The sequence below is a fragment of the Triplophysa rosa genome, linkage group LG19 (genome assembly GCF_024868665.1).
Source record: "Triplophysa rosa linkage group LG19, Trosa_1v2, whole genome shotgun sequence".
NCBI lineage: Eukaryota > Metazoa > Chordata > Actinopteri > Cypriniformes > Nemacheilidae > Triplophysa > Triplophysa rosa.
This window is the reverse complement of record NC_079908.1, coordinates 8,039,855-8,059,210: the sequence shown is the minus strand read 5'-3', so window position 1 is coordinate 8,059,210 and position 19,356 is coordinate 8,039,855. Positions and strand designations below refer to the sequence as shown.

The window sequence follows — 19,356 nt, the reverse complement described above, 5'->3', positions numbered from 1 at the left end:
CAGCCTGCATTCCCTGAGATTCAAATCCATGACGTTGGCATTAAAGATCTAGTTGAGCTTTTGACAATTAATGAATCTGAAATCAGGCTCTAACCAATGAGAGAGGAGCGCCTATCACCCAGAGGGTACCGCTGGTAGCGGGGAACAGGAAACGGGGGCAGCTGGGTGAGAACTGGATGCAGCAAGGGTTCCAGTCGTGAGGCGGAGGGATCGGATGGGTAGAAGAGATTAAAAATCTGAGAACAAGCCGGACGGAGCTGAGTCACTGACAGAACAGACAAAGAGTAAAACGAATAAATGAAATGTCAATTTTTTACTTCTTCAAAATGAAAAATTGAATCTGTGTGTGTGAGGAAGAGAGAGTGTGACTTGTACCCTCACAGGCAGGTAACACTGTCCTCCTCATAGCGAGCACTAGTCCAAGCGGGCAGCCCAGCATAAAACAGTCCGACACTTCAAACTCAAAGCAGCCCGGATTGAGAGGATGCATGGAGCCGTACTGATCATCCTGAGACAGACTGTGAGACAGCAGGGGCATGGAAAGTGAGTTATCTTCATTTATTATTAACTCTTTATTAATGATTAATCATAATCCACAATTTATGCTTTCTTTTAATGCTAATGTCTTCAAAGAGGCCTTCTCTGTCCCTATGACACGCTTTAAAAGATTTATGGCAAAGCAAGATCTTAAAAATGTATTTATTCTGCATTCTTGAGTTGTGTGTTATGATTCTTAATATAACATTATGTCTTCACAGATACAAGTATGATGATTTATTAAGAAAGCTATTCTGGAGTTTTTGTCACAAAATCATTTTGAATACTAGACTGAATGACAGAAGCACGGAGAAGAAACAAGGCTAAAGGTGGATCAATGGTAAATTACATGCGTTTAGCATGGTGTGAATCCCGTTGCGTACTTCATAAACCAAATAAAAATCCAAAGCAGTCCATCTGAATCTGATCATCTCATTATTATTCAATCATTTCAACACAATGTATTTTTCCAAATGGCTGCACTTAGGTGAATACTGTGTTTTATGCTTGCTTTTTAGACTTTTAGTTTATTAGTATACAGCAAATTCACAACAACACAACTAAACGCATCAGCACATTTCAGAATCAGAATCAGAATCAGAAGAGCTTTATTGCCAAGTGTGCTTGCACACACAAGGAATTTTCTTTGGTGTTGGAAGCTTCTAGTACAGACATTCAACACAATGACAATACAATATAATACGATTTACAGTCTAAAAGATTCTAAATTGTGCATATATAAATATTTCAAGCACACGTTCATGTTAATCCACATTTGTTTACACCATGCTCTAAGAAACATTAGACTCTGCATAAAACTCAATGTCATTGATGTCATTGAATGTTTATCATTAAGGCCAGAATGGCATCCCGGTTTATTTACCATGTCAAGATTTTCTTGTTTTCTTGTTTTACAACATCGAACAGACAACAAAATAAAGTGAAGTTATTCAAAGTTATATTTCCCCCAGGAATTATCATCATTTTTTCATCCTCATGTCATTCCAAACCTGTATGACTATTATTGCTGCAGAACACAAAAGAAGATATTTTGAAGAATGTTGGTAACCAAACAACACTGGCCCCCATTGACTTCCATTGTATGGACACAAAACCACAGAGGCATTTCTCAAAATATCTTCTTATGTGTTCCGCAGAAGAAAATGCCATATACAGGTTTTGAATGACATGAGGATGACTGGATTTTTATTTTTGTGTGAACTATCCCTTTAATGGCATTTTTAAGTCTGTATGGAGCCCCTGTCTATTATTCTTTGCAGACCTGTACAAGCTCAGTCAGGTTGTATAGAGATTCTCCATTGGCGTGAGATCAAGACTCTGATTTGGCCAATCCAATTAACATTTTGAAAAAACATCTTCCTCATGTCACGGGTGTCTTCAACTGGCTTTACCCCAACAGTTCTTTGTATTGTGCTTCATTGACTTATCCTCCACATTCTAAAGTCCTCCAGGGCCTACTGCAGACAATCTGCCACCACCAAGCTTCCTGGATGTTGCGCTCAATTCTGGTCTCATAATATCATAATCTTCCTCCAGCTGGCTTCAGAGTCACCGACATGCCTTCTGGCAAGCTGAGATTTCATATGACATTTTATAACAGTGGTTTCTTCTCGCCTGTGTCTTGTTAAGCTGTGACTGGTAAAACGCCCGTTGTCTTTCCAATCTGAGTCACTGAGGTTTATAACTCCATCAGAGCTGTTGCTGGTCTCTTGGTGGCCTCCCTCACCAGTCTCCATGCACGGTCATGCACCGCTCTCGGTAGATTTACAGCTGTCATACTTTTTACATTTCTTAATCATTTAAATAGTAACTGGACTCCAAGGCATATTTCATTCTTTATTCTTATATCCATCCCCTGCCAATTTATCCGTCCCCCCTGTGTCAACAGACGTTAATCCTCCAGGACAAATGAAATGAAATAAAAGTGAGAAAAGGACAACGACGACATAGAAAAAGTGATACTTTAGCCACATCATATTGATTTAGGCAAGTGAGCAAATACTAATGTTATCAGTTATTTTGTGTTTATCGTGTTAACATGAAGCCTTGATGGCCAATGCTACACATCTTACCTGCTGAGAAAGACCTCACGCTGACCACTGGCCACGTCTGCATCACACGAGTCGCTCTGCTTGCGGATGAGAGGATGACGAACTCCAGACAGCACGTCACACGGGCTCGACACATCAAAGTTACTCTTACTCAGCCGCTTACTGCCTCTCAGAGTAGGACTGAGAGAGTTTACAACACCTGGATTCTCCTGCGAGACATTCACAATTGAATGACTTAAAAACAATGAACCTCACAACTGATGTTCTGTGCTGCACCTTATGGAAATGGCATCAAAGTAGTAATATATAAAAATATTAACGCAGCATTTTACACTTTTTTTCTCTTTGATAACGTAAAGTACTTTGTAAAGTACTTTGAGTTTTAATACAACTTTATGAAGCACAAAAGTTGTTGGTTGAGATTAAATGATAAAAAAAACAAAATTTATGTTTGATTATTGCAATGATTTATGAAGAATCATTCTTTGTTTATTATTTACAATTTTTAATTTTTAGACTTAAAGCCTGGGTTTGACATATGGTAAGATGACCCAATATATACACATTCTACAAGACATTTGATAAAGTTGTAAATATGGATATTTCTTTTAAACAAATGCATCGATTCGTGTCAGAAGGCCTTTATTAACCCCATGGAGTCGTGTCGAGCCAGTTCTTTGATCGATGGATGCACTTTGTGAAGCTTCAAAATCTCATCCTCAATTCACTCCCATTCTAATGCTTGGAAGAAAAAGGATATATGGTATTATAACTGAAAGAAAAATGTCATATACACCTAGGATGCCTTGAGGGTGAGTGCAATTTTGTTTTGACTCTGAAATATCCCTTTAATGTGACCTATGAATAAAACGAGTACATCTGTTTATAAAAAATCAATCCATGTGACATAAGAATGACAGTAGCTGCAAAGGCTACCAAACTCAAGGTCATTTATTTAAAAAAAATGTCAATTAAACTGGTCATGTGTTTTGCCATCATCTTTTAAGTCCTGCTCCACAAACCACAGCACTCAATATTCACATTTACTGTATAACACATTGACTTAACAGTGAATTGAGTCCTGAGCTGCACTGAGGCATCTGCTGAGCAGCTGATGTGCCATGTGTTGCCCTTTTATCAAACACTGCCACTGCACAGGTGACTAAAACCATAAGCATCAGGACCTCAGAAGGACGGGACTACAGAGAATCACTGTCTGGGAGTACTTTTGCAAACAGCAGATGTTCTCTAAAAAAGAAATTTAATCGTGTGGATGGGCGGCGTTATAAAAAACACTGTCAATCGACCCAAGGGTTATATGGGAGCCAGTGTTGGGTGTAACTAGTTACTAAGTAATTAGTTAATGTACTTTAATTACTTTTCCCTTAAACAAGTAAAGTAAGGGATTACTCTTATTTTTTCTGTAATTTAATTACAGTTACTTTGGATGTAATTGAACTAAATACTGTGTAATGTACAATAGTGGAATTGACATTAAAATTTTAAGTCTAACTTTAAAATGCATGCACTAATGTATCTTTCCAACATTTGTAATGTTTTTAAAATTTAGATGTTAAAATTTAGAAAAATGTTCTTAAACTATATATAAAAACAAGATAATAAGGTAATAAAAAACCATAACCGGGCAAATTTTTCAGAAGTGAATCTAAGTTTAAAAAAGCTACAGTATGACCTCTGGCGAAGATTATCTGTGATGCTTCAACATCAGTCTGCTGCTTAAATAAATCATTCATAATTTTATAATTTTAGATTTAAAATTAGAGATGCTCCGATATCAGCCAATAATCAGGAAAATGCAAATAATTTGTGCTCTGTATATAGAAAATGTTAAGAAACCACATCACTTTGATGGTCAATATTAATAGTCATCATATTAATTATTAACATTCAAAAAGTTAAGAAATATGAATTACATTTTCATAAATATGGGCAGATATCATTCTGGGGTGCATTTCCCAAAAGCATCGTTAGCCAACTATGGTCGCAAGTTCCGTCGTTCCAGCATAGTTCAACGAATCAAGTGTTTCCCGAAACAATCGTTCCAACGATCAATCGCAAGCAGCATCGCAAAGTTGCGTGGTTGGAAGCATAGTTCCTTTTTATTATGACATGTAGACTTACATCAATCATGCCTTTGAGCAAACTAATCAAGCAACACGCAGTGCATTCCATATCCATCATTCGAAATACAAACAAATTTAATTTGACATCTTTTAATTTGTTAAGAAAATACAAGCGCTGCTTTTTGAAAAGTGTGCATGAGCACGAAAATGAGTGCTCCCTGGGGAATCCCTGGGTGGAGTGAAGTAGGAGGAAACTTATGAACAGGGGCGTAGCTACATGGTGGCCATGGGTGGCCACAGCTACCCCTGAATGATCGATGGCCACCTATCTGGCCACCTCTGTTGTGCCAGTTTTAAGATGTGTGTCGGAGTTTACGGAGTGCTACGCAGATCATTTATCCTATGCACTGAAAGTAACGCGAGAACATTACTCTCGCGTTAATATGATGTCATACGCTGATGCACTGACGCAAACAGTCTGAGCGCTATAGCTGAACAGCTGCTAACCGCTTCGTGACAGTGTATTGTACTGTGTACCATGGAAGTTCATCGCGAGCAGAAGGATCAGGTCAGTAAAATCAGTCTTGTTTAACTGGATTTCATTCATTAATTACATTTTCGCGAAAGTTTAAGTTGGTACAGCAATGTTTATTTTCTATAAAAAATGCTAACTTACTTCAAATGATAGCTAGCAAATTATTTTAAAATAATGTTAGCACATGAAAGCATTGCACATAAATTGTTTACTTTATGTTCTTTGTGTATGTTTTTGACCAGCAAACTGTGTGTAATGAATAATTGGTGTAAATTACAGTAGAAGTTAAAGAATTTCTGTCTGTAAGGATTTTTTGGTCACCCTAATAAAATCACTGGGTCTTACCTGGCCACCTCTAAAAAAAAGTTCTGGCTACGCCCCTGCTTATGAATGAATGAAATATCGTGAAATAAAACAACAGATAACAAAAATAGGATAACAAAAGTTGCCGTTAAATGCAATGTATGTTATTTACAGCAAGAATCTGTATATAGTAGACGTCATTACTCCACCACCTTTATGCGTCATCAACTAGATTGCTGAACCAACTTGGTTCAAACAATTGTTTTACTACGGTTTCGGAAGACAGTCGTAACATCGTTAATTTCCCCAACGATGCATCGTACTATGGTGGTTAACAAGCGAGTTATGCCGTTGTTCGGGAAACGCACCCCTTGATAGTCGGCTATCGGTGGAGAAATGTAGTATTAGTGTGTCTCTACTTAACATATACTAAAGATTTGATACATTTTTCAGGTACACTGTAAAAATTATTTGTTGTTTTAACTTAAAAAATCATGTTACCTAGCTGCCTTTAAATTTTTAGTTAGTTCAACTTAAAAATATTAGTTACAAAACAATTTTGCACCAAATTCATGTAATAACTAATATCTTTATGTTGAATTACCTCAAAATTTGAACGCAGCTGGGTAACTTAATCTTTCGTTGAAACAACCAATCAATTTTTACAGTGTACAGCCAAGTATGGTAAACAAATGCTTCAATCTAATCCTAAAATCTTATTTGTGTTTCACAGAAGAAAAATAACATGATAGTGAGTAAATGATGACATTTTCATTATTGGATGAAATGCCCCTTTAAGAAAGAGTGAGCAAGAGCTGAGAATGAGACAAACAATTCAAGAGTGGGAAAGTCTGGTGACATTTCAGAAATAAGAAACAAAGGTAAAAAACTCTGAAGGACAGAGACAGACAGCAGATGTGATGGTTCACTCGAGCAAACATGGATTTAGGTCTGATATGGACAAAATGGAAGACAGCTTCAATAACAGAAGTGAAGGGCACGGGTTAAGGGTGATCGTGTGTGTGTTTGTGTTCGTCTGCACCTTCAGACTCTCTGTGCTGTTGTTGGTGCTGCTGTCCTCGGGGCTTCTGTACTGCCTGTCACCACTAAAACACAAAGCGTCAAAACAGAGGACACCGCCGACACAGTCTGCCACGAGACATACCTGAAAGAAACACACAATACAAGATTGTGACAACCACATTAGTATCTTTACAGAGCTCTTAATTCTGCTAAATGACATATTTCGTATTGCTTTAGTTGCATTGCAATTCCGACGTTTGTGACATTCATATCTTTTGATACGATAAACTAAATGACAATGTGTGGCATTTTTTTCTATTCTTCTGTGTTTACAGGAAAAAACTAAATACACTTCAATTGCATGGTGATACTGTGAATTAAGTTTTGCTGAACTGGAGCTCATGCGCCGGCAGCTCATTTTAGCTGAAAACCTCATGACTCATTTTTACCGTTTACGCAAACACACCGAGTTCTGTTTGTTAATGCATCTGACTGACATTTCTTTCTGTTCTGATGGGTTTTTTATCCTCAGGCAAGCAAAGGCATTTCAAAAGTAAAACTGGTGAAAATATTTTCACAGAAGCTTCATAGTAAAATCTGGGTTATACCTGTCCAGTAAAGCCTACGCCCTCTGGGGACTGAAGGAAGTTTCGGTAAACCTGATTGGCGTGAGCAATGACTGTTGCCACGGCGTTCTGGTAATGGGGTGCGGCGATGGCGAGGATGGGCAGAGCGGCCAGGGGCAAGTGATCCACGCTGCTGGATACACACGTCTCATCATAGCTGTATGGATTCAAACTACAAAAAAATATTATTATGAGAAAGGATTTTTTTTTTAATTAACCACCATATAGTCCTATAGTATTTGAAATTAGAATGAATCCATCCCAAATCAAAGTATGTTATGGAGTATGCTCAGGGTACCGTATACTATTTCTAATGAAAATTCAAATTTACTGAATGTATTGGTGTAAGGATTGATGTAAGATGTGTTGCTGCAGTCTTTGCTGTTAAATTGAGATAATCCTCTGTCACAGGATGTAATTAAATTCCCAGTTCTAAGACTGTCATACAGAGGATGAACATCATTTTTAACCAACTCCTAAAATAACTGTAGCTTTCCCGAGCTTATCTTAAAAATGGACTGTATGTTATCTGCAGTGTATGCATTCATCATTCCTGTCTCCAGAGTCTCTTTCCACATTTAAGAGAAGGTCAACATCATGTCATGTTAACGGTTGCCTCAGTACAGCTACAAAAACAAAACACGACTCATGACCCATGAGATCAGAGATCACACCAACTAAACACCACTCACTGTAAGCCAGGGGTTTTCTCATGCTAAGCATCATAAAATATAATGAACCCACTTTCTTAATACATATCCATTTGTATAAAGAAGCATGTTAGACAAAAAGTAAGTGTGATATAATAAAGACAAAATATTGTTTGTTCAGATGAAACTGTAATAATCTTCAGTTGAATTTCACAACTTGTGCTGTCTTTTGTTTCTTGGGACCCCTTTTGGAGGCCCGGGAAAACCCCTGCTGTAAGCAACATTAAAATATATTATTATTTTAAATATTATTAGCCTTAAAAATAATACATTTTTAAGTGGCCAGATGTTGCCTTTGACTTTAAAAATCTGACTATTAGTCAAATTGGACAAGCAAATTAATTGAAAGATGTATTATTGGCTAAATGTGCTTTAAAGGACAGTTCAGAGGTGGGATTTAGGACGTCCCCTCAGGAAATGTGCACACTGAAGCTCCTCTGTCTTGCCAACTTACTTTCTGTCACGAAATTTGGCAGTTTGATTAACAACCCGCTGCGATATTCCTCCATCAAGCTGTTCAAATGCTCTTCAAATGTTCATTCTTTTGCCTGTTTCAACAGCAACCGTGATTGAAACAGTGACACAATGATAAAAAGTCTCAACTAGACACATAGACTGATTGTTAAACATGACAGTCTTCAAAGTAAATAAATAAACTAACTGAATTAAAAAGAGAGAGAAAACAATAATGAAAAAATTGTTTAGCAGGAAGCTGGAACGTATTGAGCATGCAGATCAAGCCCTTTCATAAGGCAATGAGTTTACATATACGTGATGAGAAAAATGATTGTAATGCTTGTCTGGATGTTCTCTTGAGCTCAAAAAAAGACGGCCAACAACAAAGACAAAGTCCAAATGTCCAAAAACGGAAGTTCTTCTTCTTCTTCTTCTTGTTTGTTGCAAGACGGATGTTATGAAACACTGCTTTGCGAAAAGGCAGAAGTTAAATGACGTCACTGTGAAAAGGGCCTATTCTTGGAAGGGAGACTTTTTTTTTTAACCAGACTTAACCATGGTATTTGTAGTGGAACTGTGGTCATACAAATCTGCCAAAAAAACATGGTTTCTACACTTACACTATGATAAAATTATGGTTGATTTCCTTAAGGGCTTTTAAATCCTATTATAGTAAATACTATAGTACACTACAGTATATATTACTGTAATATATGGTATGCTGCAGTTTACTATAGTAAATGCTGTAATACACTATATTATTGTTTCATTTGGTCACACTCATATCTTGCATGTCATTTTGTCAAAGCACAAGATGTTACTATGGCCTTAGAGGTGTCTGTGGGCTACAGCAGCACTCTGTGCTCGACTGCCATGTCTGAAGCAAGACACGCCCCCTCATTACCATATGGGCACAGAAATGTAGAAATAAATAAATGTGAAAATGTAAAAATGTGGAAATACATATATATTAGCATAAATGCATAAAAGAAATACAAAAATGTACAAAAAATAAATAACTTTTAAATAAATAAATAATATACGTTTTAATATCATTTTTTCATTAATTTTTGTTATTTTTAGACAATTAATTTCTGCATTTATTTATTTATATTTGCTTTTTTACATTTCTTCATGGATTTATTTTTGAATTTATTTATTTTTAATTTTGGCAGGATTGGGCTTCCATAAAAAAAAGGTTATGGGAAACTATTGTTAATATCACTTGAACAATATATGATATTTTTAACAACTTTTGCATAAATCAAAACACATTTCATAAATCACTAATCAAATATAGAATAGCTACTATTAGCTAACAATATTTTAGTGGATTCACTCTTGGTTGTCTCTCCCTCTGCCATATTACGTTACATGTTACATAACATTGTAAATATGGATATTTCTTTTAAACAAACGCATCGATTCACTTCAGAAGGCCTTTATTAACCCCATGGAGAAGTGTCGAGCAGATTTTTGATCGATAGATGCACTTTTTAGAGCTTCAAAATCTCGTCCACAATTCACTACCATTCAAAAGTTTGGAAGAAAAAGGAAAAGTGGTGTTACAACACCAACTGCATTATTCTGAAAGAAGAAAGTCATATACAAATAGGATGCCTTGAGGGTGAGTAAAACAAGGGAAAAAGTCCTCATGTGAGTGTACGTTATTTTAAATATATTTTTAAAAGTACTATTACTATCAATAATAAGTACTCATCAAAACTTTTTCAAATGAGAAGGTACTTAAGTTAAAGTGTGTAATTCTGAAAATGTAAATATATAGTCCATACAAGGTTGACAGGTTCATGTTTCTTTAAATGATAAATTAGTCACTCTGCTAGAATGACAGATTTAGCATTAGCATAATTATGACTAAGAATTAGCATATCTCGCCCTAACAGTTGTTTTTCCCTCTTACTTTGAGACCAGGGAGAATGCATCAGAGCACACCGGTGGGCAGGGCACCAGTCTGACCAGCATGCTGTCAGCCGCGGCCTGGAAGTGAGCCCGCGCCACACGCTCCAACACGGACGCCAGGGTGGCAACATCACCTGCCTTCCCGCCGGGGTCGCCACCTCCCGAATCCAAGATGTGACCTCCATGAATCACCAAGATGAGCAGTTGTGTTCTGCACTTCTTCTGCAGGAGAGTGAGAGAAGGAGATGAAATTAGAAGATAGTGAGAGAATTATTCAAAGGAGAAAAGAAGCAGGATAGCAGAGACTAACCTCCATGTCTTCCAGACCATCCACACTGCTCTGTGGGGCGCAGCGCGGGTGTCGCAGTCTATAGAGGTTCTCTAGTTGTGAATGAGATATGGAGAGAAAGAACGAGATACTGAACTCGGAGGACCTGAAAGAAAACTTACATGATCGTACATATCTTATATGATTACAGCTTAAATATTGTTGTGTAAATACTAGGGCTGTCAAACGATTAATCGCGATTAATTGCATCCAAAATAAAAGTTTGTGTTTACATAATATATGTCAATGCATGGTGCATATTTATTTTGTATTTATAAATTCAAACACATACACATACACATACATGCATACATTTAAGAAAAAGATAAAGTATAAACATTAATAAACATTTATATATAATTTAAATTATTAGTAAATATATGTAAATATTTCCTAAATATATTTACATGTATGTGTTTATAAATTTAAAATTATAATCTATAACATTTATGTTTCTTTTACTATAAAAACCTGGCACCTGCTTTCATTTTTATCATTTCTTCTCCCCGATGGTATTTTTTTAGGACTAACATATCGGAAAACTGCCACTTTTGAGGACAATATATCATTTGAATCGATGCAGAGCTGCAGGTAAATTGCCCTTTTAAAGTACTCAACTAATATTGTGATTGGCCCATTATTTAGCCTTTTTAAAGCGCACCAGAGGATTTCTGTCAAAACCAGACTGCTCTTTGCCAGTCAATGTCAACCTTACAAAGAATCACAGATCAGACTGCTAGAGGCCGTGCCCTAACCATCTCAGAATTTCAATAGCAGGAAAGTCAGCATTTGTTTTTGGCTCCATGTGTGACGCTTGGGAGAATGGGGATATACTGTATGAATAATGCAAGACACTCACAGACAAAAAAGCAGAGAGAGAGAGAACCATTTCTTGAAACAGTTCAGATCTAATGTAGTTGTCATCATTATGTCATCTTTCTGTTCTGAAACCGATTATAATCTTAGATACGGTTTATAAAATTCTTTGTTTAGGATTTTATAGTATAGGTTATAATTTTAAATTTATAAACACATACATGTAAACATATTTAGGAAATATTTACATATATTTATTTATATTTACTAATAATTTAAATTATATATAAATGTTTGTTAATTTTTATACTTTATTTTTTTCTTAAATGTATGCATGTATGTGTATGTGTATGTGTTTGTATTTATAAATACAAAATTAATATGCAATCTTAGATACATTTTGTAATTCATCTAATGAAAATTTGATATAAAATATTAAATGATAGTAATAATATTAAAATGATAGTTTACCCCAAAATGAAAATTATTTCATCATTTACTTAACTATCTTGACATTTCAAACCGGTATGACTTTTCTTTCTTCTGCAGAATTTTCATCCATTTCTCTTCAACAGCACTATGAATGGTGTGATTACAAATTGACAGAATCATTTTCTTAACAATCATTTTCAGGTAGCTTTGTCAATGCACATTTTATTAAAAATGTTATTAATCTGCTAAATTCTATGTGATTTATATATTTAATATACTGTATCTCCTGTTTATTTTCTTTTGTCATTACTCACTACCATCGGTATTAATGTGTTTTTATTGTAAAACTGCAACATTTTAAAAAGCGCTATAGAAATAAGTCAGAATTTAGATAAAGACTCTGACAATTTAACCACTTGAACAATTAGCATTATCAAATATTGTTCTCTTGTAAACAAGAAGCAAACTTATTCTGTACATGCATATCTCACTGATAATGTCAAATAAAGAGAAATTATCGTTAATTTATAAAATAATCCAAAATTTAATTTAATTTAATTCTGGAGATCATTTATATTTGTGTGTGTTTTAGTTATTTTGTAAAAAGGGATAAAAGTCACACCCAAGGTCAGTGTGAATTATAAGACATTGATTTGTAAGGACACTTACTGTATTATTCACACACACACATACGCACATACACATGCGCACACGCACACACACACACACACACACACACACACAGTGCATATTCCATGCTGAGGAAAAAACATGTGCACACTGCACACACGTACACGCACACACTGAAACAACGAAATGACAGATATTTTCCATCGGAATGATGAAGCTGAATAATACACATACATCTATCTCTGCGAATTTGTAATGACGTTTAGTCTAGTAAGTCTATAGACATATTTTTCACATTATTCTCTTTACTTGCCAGCATATATACTGTATGATCCACAGATTCTCATGTCTTGCTCCCACATTCACTCTGTGATTCAATAGCCAGAGGTCACAGGTGTTTTCTTAAGCTCGCTGTGCTCAGGTACATTTCAATTCACATTATAATGCAATGGAAAAGTGGGTGTCATGACTGCTTCAGTTTGTTGAGGGTTTCAAATGAGGTCATTCACCACCTGTCTATTGAATTTACTCTAAATTCAGAGCTGTCACTGGAAATGCGGTTGTTTTTATTCTAAATGAGAAATTTCAGGGTTATGTTAAAATCCTTAGCATTGATGAGAAATAAGTATATCTGGGTTCAGATAGGTGGTGAGACTCATCCCTGCTCAACTATTTTCTAGATTCATTAACTGTGAAATGAAAATGGATAATTGTTTGAGATAATCCTCTCTCTCTCCTTCTATCTCTATGCTGTGACCTTACCATCACAGAACATCTCGATTACGACTGTAACCTTTGTTCCCTGATGGAGGGAACGAGAAGTTGTGTTGAGAGACAGACTGGGGTTTGATCTTGAGAACCTATCATCTCAGAGAGGAATTTAAAATGTCAATGAACTTGGCGAATGGCATGCGTATGCCAGTCTCCTCCCCGTGCATACGGGTATAAAAGGAGATGGTGGAGCCCATTAATTCATCTTTTTGGGCTGAGGAACCTGAGAGACATCTCCCAGTCACTGAAGCGGGCCGGCGAAGCATTGTGGCAGGAAGACACAATGTCTCGTTCCCTCCATCAGGGAACAAAGGTTACAGTCGTAAGCCGAGACGTTCCCTTTCAGTCGGTCTCTCGACGTTGTGTTGAGAGACAGACTGGAGTCCTATATGACACGCAACGGCGCTAAGCCGCATCCTGAGCTCAAGCGGAGCGAAACTGACTGGACTAGCGAGTCACAAGTGAGCACTACCACGAGACGTAATCTTCCAGTGGAATCGGTAACTAGTAGCATACTTTGAGAGGCTTGTACCGACGGCACCGAGACACCAGCATGGTATCACCAGCAGGGAGAACTACATGGGATATAATGCGCAAGCCCGAGTAGGGAGCACACGACCCAGGTGGGTTGAGCCACCGGGGGGGAGGTCACAGGTTCACCAACAGGGAAACCAAGAGTGAGGAAGTCAACATACGGGACGACCCTGCAGGGGAGTCACTACGTATGGGGCAACAATCCAAGTATAGGGGTCCATCTGAATAGGGGTGACTCTACCACTACTGGACTCGGTATGACAGACCGCTCCGCCCGGTCTGCTACCCATATTGCCAATGCTTAGTGATGGATGGAATGCCTATACTTCACCCTGCGGGGGAAGTAGGGAGGCTAGTAGTGCACTGACTCACCTGAAGAGGGGAGAAGGCGCTTTCGCAGGCATACACCCACCCAGTCGCCGGTGAAGGGTGCCGAGGCTCTATTTATATATATATACTGTATATCCTTTTATACATATAGTTTTTGATACTAATCCATTAACAAATCAGTATTATCCTATTTTTGTATAATTTAAGTTTGATTAATTCAAATCAGTATTTAACCTCGCGTGTGATTCAGAATTTAACATTGACATGGTAGAGATTAATACATTATTGGAATAATTCAATTGAAGTCTGTATGATTTCCGTTAGGCTTCTCATGTATGTATACCCTACACCAGTCTCACCTGCTTGTAGCGTGTAAGACATGGGCTGACACTGGTTCCACGGCGAGGTTGTAAAGCCAAACCCGCAGCACTACAAATGTCTGCCAGAGAGGTGCCCTGGGCCAGTGCCCACGAGGAGGCCATACCCCGAGTGGAGTGGGCACGGGCGATCTTGGGACCGATATGCCAAAGTAATGGCCAGTGCAGCAGTCTCTGTCCCCCAAAACAGACAAAAAGCTGCTCAGAGCTCCTAAAGCTTTGCGTGCGGTCCAAGTAGAGGCGCAAGGCGCGTACTGGACACAGGACGGTAGAGGTTGGGTCTTCCTCCCCAGGGGGGTGCGCCTGCAGGCTCACCACCTGGTCCCGAATGGGAGTGGTGGGAACCTTGGGCACGTAGCCTAGCCGGGGTCTCAGGATCACGTGAGAATCAGCTGGCCCGAAATCTAGGCACTCGTGGGACACGGAGAATGCCTGGAGGTCCCCTACCCTCTTGATGGAGGCGAGCACCACCAAGAGCGCCGTCTTCATCGTCAGGTTAGGAAGACTGGCATATCTCAGGGGCTCGAAGAGGGCCATACAAAGGCCCTGCAGGACCACATCAAGGTCCCAAGAGGGTACGGAGCATGGTCAAGGTGGATTCATCCTTCTCGCGCCCCTAAGGAACCTGGTGACCAGGTCATGTTGCCCCAGAGACTTACCCTCCATGAGATCGTGATGAGCAGCAATCGCAGCTACATACACGTTCAACGTGGACGGGGAGAGATTGCTCTCAAGTCTGTCTCAGGAAGGACAACACAGACCCGATTGGGCATCTCCGTGGGTCTTCACCTTGGGAAGAACACCAGGAAGAGAAGAGGCGCCACTTCAAGGCATATAAACAAAGCTCCGAAGCTGACGGAGCGACATCTGTGGGAATCCCCAAATCACCCCCGCTGCTCGCCGAAGCGGTCGTCCTCGCCTAAGAGGCGAACTCGCTCGAGAAGACGGGGTTGCGGCAGCGTTCAAAGAGAACGTAGCCAGCCGTGACCACAACACCTCCGTCGGACTCGGGGATGAGTCTGTCATACCCAAGAACACAGCTGCGAGATATGCACGCAACTGTGAGAAATTTGCTCTTTTAGATGATCTGTAGCTCGCTGCCGAAACGCCCAGGGGAAGTACGGTCGAACAAAGGGGGAGTTCCGCTGCACGCGTCCAGCAGAATAGTTGCATGACATCCAGTCACGCAGGTTCTGAAGAACAAAAAGATGGATGAATGGGCACCGCCATCTCCTTTTATACCCGTATGCACGGGGAGGAGACTGGCATGCGCATGCCATTCGCCAAGTTCATTGGCGTTTTAAATTCCTCTCGGAGATGATAGGTTCTCAAGATCAAACCCCAGTCTGTCTCTCAACACAATTTCGAGAATCTCTCGCAAAACCCAGATTATATCACAGATTGAGCAACCTGAAGCAAATATGGTTGAAGAACTGATGCTTTTTCCCTGATAGGTCATTCTATCAAACTTCCACATTTATGAGCCCCATTGCTCCTTCAGCACAACTGTTTCACTTTAATGAAACACATTTTTCTCGAATAAGTGGCAAAAGTGAGTCACCTATTTCTACTCATTTAAAAGTAGCTGTCATGCGGTGTTACAGGAACTCTAAATCTTCTATGCGCTATTAGAGAGTCAGGAGTTGAATATGTGCTTTCTCATCTAACTAATTCACTGAGTGCGTTCTGTGGTATTAATAAGACTAAGAGAGCGTAAGAAGTAAAACTGGATTAGTAGTTGCATTAGCCACTATTGATTTTCCCTCTGCTGAACTTCCCATACTTTCATTTCCACAACAAACACAAGTGAGTGCCGTGGAAATTGCCGTTTAGGGTACACTAAACTAATTAGGAAGGAGCGGTAATGAGATTCTGCTAGGCTTTCACAGCAATTTTACTTGTCAACAAATGCTCCTAATATGAATGCACCGCATCACCCGCTGTCCCCACACTGTGTACTGTGGTTAATGCATCTGTAATTTGTTTATAACAGTGTTTGAATTAGAAATAAAAGGGGTTTTCGCAGTGTCAGACTGATTTTAAAACACCCATTGGACTGTCAAACGGATGGTCCCCCGAAACGCATGCCATTGGTTACTGTGTTAAAGTCAGTGTAAAGAGAATTCTGATAAATGTTTCTAAACACATTATAAATGTTAGAAATGTATTGCTGAAACACATTACAAAGACTCCGAAGTATATAAAGTAGTAATGAATTGTGGAGTTAAAGCGTTAAACAGTTTTTCACCAATTCAGGATTTTTGGGGCGGGGCCAAAACGGTGGCTCGATGATGCAATGGAGCATCCAAGCATGCATGGTCCCTCCCCTAACACTAGAGTGCCTTAGCATGAGTGGTCTGCTCAATCACGAGATCAGGGTTGCCAATTCTCATGCACATGCTTTCAGGTTCTCTTACACTCTCGCTCTGCACAAATAAACAAATCTCGGGACAAACAACAAGCAAACGGTAAAGCATACGCGTATGGACAGAGGAGAATAACGCAAACGAAAGGAAGGGGATCACTGCGCGTGATTGCAACAAGCTTCAGTGATTCTCTATTGATGAATATCGCGCGTGTTTGAATTCAAATCGTCCCGTAAAACTCTTCATATAGTATACTTTGGACTCATGTTGAGAGACGCGAGTGGGCGTGGCTTCAGCTCAGACAGCAGACACGGCCCTAGCGTTTGAGAGCAGAGAGTAGTGCTCATTTTTTCCAGATTTTTATAAATTATTTTATTTACTTGGCAGGTTTTTATCATTCAAATTTGGTTGATTTAGTTAACAACACATTGTTTAATGGTGTGACACACTAAGAACACATATTTAATATTGGATTACACAGACTTTAATCTGGTCACGTTGCTAAAACAAACTGTTTTGTCAAACATAAAAATGCCGTTGAGATAGGAGGAAATATAGTTTGACATGCACACAATAACTCAGAAAGGTGACTGTAATGGATTATTATGCCCTTTAATACACCTTTTAGACTATTTTTGTTCTTTGAATACTGTAATTGTAACCACAGTTATAATACATCGAGACTTACCTATTTATAGTTATGCCTTTAAATAATATAAAGCAATAAAACACATGATCTCATGATCTCATTTATACATTATAATGGTTTATCACACTGAAATACTTGGAGCTGACTGCTTAATTGTATAATCCCCCCCCAAAAAAACTATTCTGTATCCTGTGCTAGTTTATTGTCTCTCAGAGCATTCAGTGGTTTCAACTCAAATATTTGGTATGCAGCATGTATTATGGTAAACGTATAACAGAATAAACCCCTTCAGGAAGATATTTCTCTTTCTGTCAGCTCATGCTCACCCTGTCAGGAACTATCTTGCGATAAAGACTGGAAAACTGTTTATTATCGCTTGAAGATCTTAATATATTATAACTGTGGTTACAAATAAACAGAGCTTTGGAGGAGACTTGTGTGAGATCTATGTTCATACCTCTTGAGTGCTCCAGGTGTCCCAGCGTCTCAATCTGCTCCACCAGGTCATTGGAGTTCCACTGGCTCATGCCCAGGAGTATGGCCGCCTTCCCCTCCATAACATCTGCACACCATGAGACACGAGAAACCATTGTTTAATACAGGGATAGGCCTTTTTGGTCTTTTGGCACTTTACACACAATTGTAAAATTAGCCTAGCATATAGAGTTTAAAATAATCAAAATGTCTGTATTTCACCCCCATTCTACCCCAAAATGGACTGTCCCACCAAAACCTGACCTGCTAGAATGTATATCATGTCAAAATGTAGACATACAGTATGTTGAATTGATATTCAATTTACTATATTTTGAAACTAATTTCAATCATTAATCAAATTTAATATTAGTTATTTATTGGCAATAAATTATTTTACTGGTTATTATTATTAGGACAATATAACAAAATAACAAAATAAGACCATTACAAAATTATTTTGAGCTTTTATGATTTTACTGCTTGTATGTATGTGTTTAGGTAAAATTATCATTTTTATTTCATGTGAACTACTAGCAACATTTCTCCCAAATTCCAAATAAAAATATTGTTTCATTTGCAGAAAATGAATCAAATTCAACAGTATACTGAATGTAAAAATACTGATGAAAAGCAAATTTGTAGTGGTCTCAATTTTGTCTAGAGCTGTATATTTGTAGTTTCAATGGTACTTTAACCGTTTGTTGCCTTTAAAGCCAATAGGTATAAAAATTCATTATTTTAGCATCATGCTCTATGAAAACAGGTTTTCATTCTTAAATAAGGAAGGACCTAATTCTAGGACCCCTCTTCAGTGCCCTTAAAACTAAAGGAAAATGCTCTAGGGGAGTCGTTTAAAAAGGTAGAGTACAACACAGAAAGACAAAAGGGCAAAAAAATCCTTGGCTGGAGCCGAAAATAAACCAGTGCGATAGCGGAGAGAGTATGAAGAAGAGGCTGGGGAACAAGATGATAAGAAACTAATGAAGATGAATCACTCTCCTCATGTTTTCCTCCGGTTGCAGATTAGCCTGTTTCAAAGGATGAACTCTGTCTTCTCCAACAATTTAAAAAAATAAGTCTGCAAACTATTTTGTTCGGATCAGTCAATCAAGTGTCTTCTGCAAGAGGCCATTCACTCACATCTGTGACTATTACATTACCCAATTTTATAACGGCCAATTAGAAGATTACTCGTGTTAATTTCAAATGCTATTAGATTATTAATGATAATCTTAAACTATAATTTATTTTATTATTAAGTTTATTTATTTTATTTAGCCTTGTTGTGCAAGCTCTCTGGAGCTTGTGCAGAGGCAGCAGCTTTTGCCAGAGGGGAACTGGAATCCCCTGGTTGGGCCTGGGTTCTCCTGAGGTTTTTTT

At 38.2% G+C, this 19,356-nt stretch overlaps 1 protein-coding gene across 2 annotated transcripts in view; it reads right to left on the bottom strand.

Moving 5' to 3' along the window:
- The window catches only part of plrdgb (PITP-less RdgB-like protein), a 57,880-nt gene that overhangs the window by 12,345 nt on the left and 26,179 nt on the right, over nucleotides 1–19,356 (bottom strand). Inside the window, exons 3-10 of one of the 2 annotated variants that reach the window (XM_057361040.1) lie at nucleotides 17,957–18,061; nucleotides 10,577–10,647; nucleotides 10,268–10,488; nucleotides 7,163–7,352; nucleotides 6,574–6,696; nucleotides 2,631–2,818; nucleotides 382–518; nucleotides 95–265 (exon numbers count right to left, since the gene is read on the bottom strand). In XM_057361040.1, coding sequence (XP_057217023.1) covers nucleotides 95–265; nucleotides 382–518; nucleotides 2,631–2,818; nucleotides 6,574–6,696; nucleotides 7,163–7,352; nucleotides 10,268–10,488; nucleotides 10,577–10,647; nucleotides 17,957–18,061 — 1,206 coding nt within the window. Of the gene's footprint in view, nucleotides 1–94; nucleotides 266–375; nucleotides 519–2,630; nucleotides 2,819–6,573; nucleotides 6,697–7,162; nucleotides 7,353–10,267; nucleotides 10,489–10,576; nucleotides 10,648–17,956; nucleotides 18,062–19,356 lie in introns of both variants that reach the window. The other variant, XM_057361039.1, reaches the window with a different exon arrangement.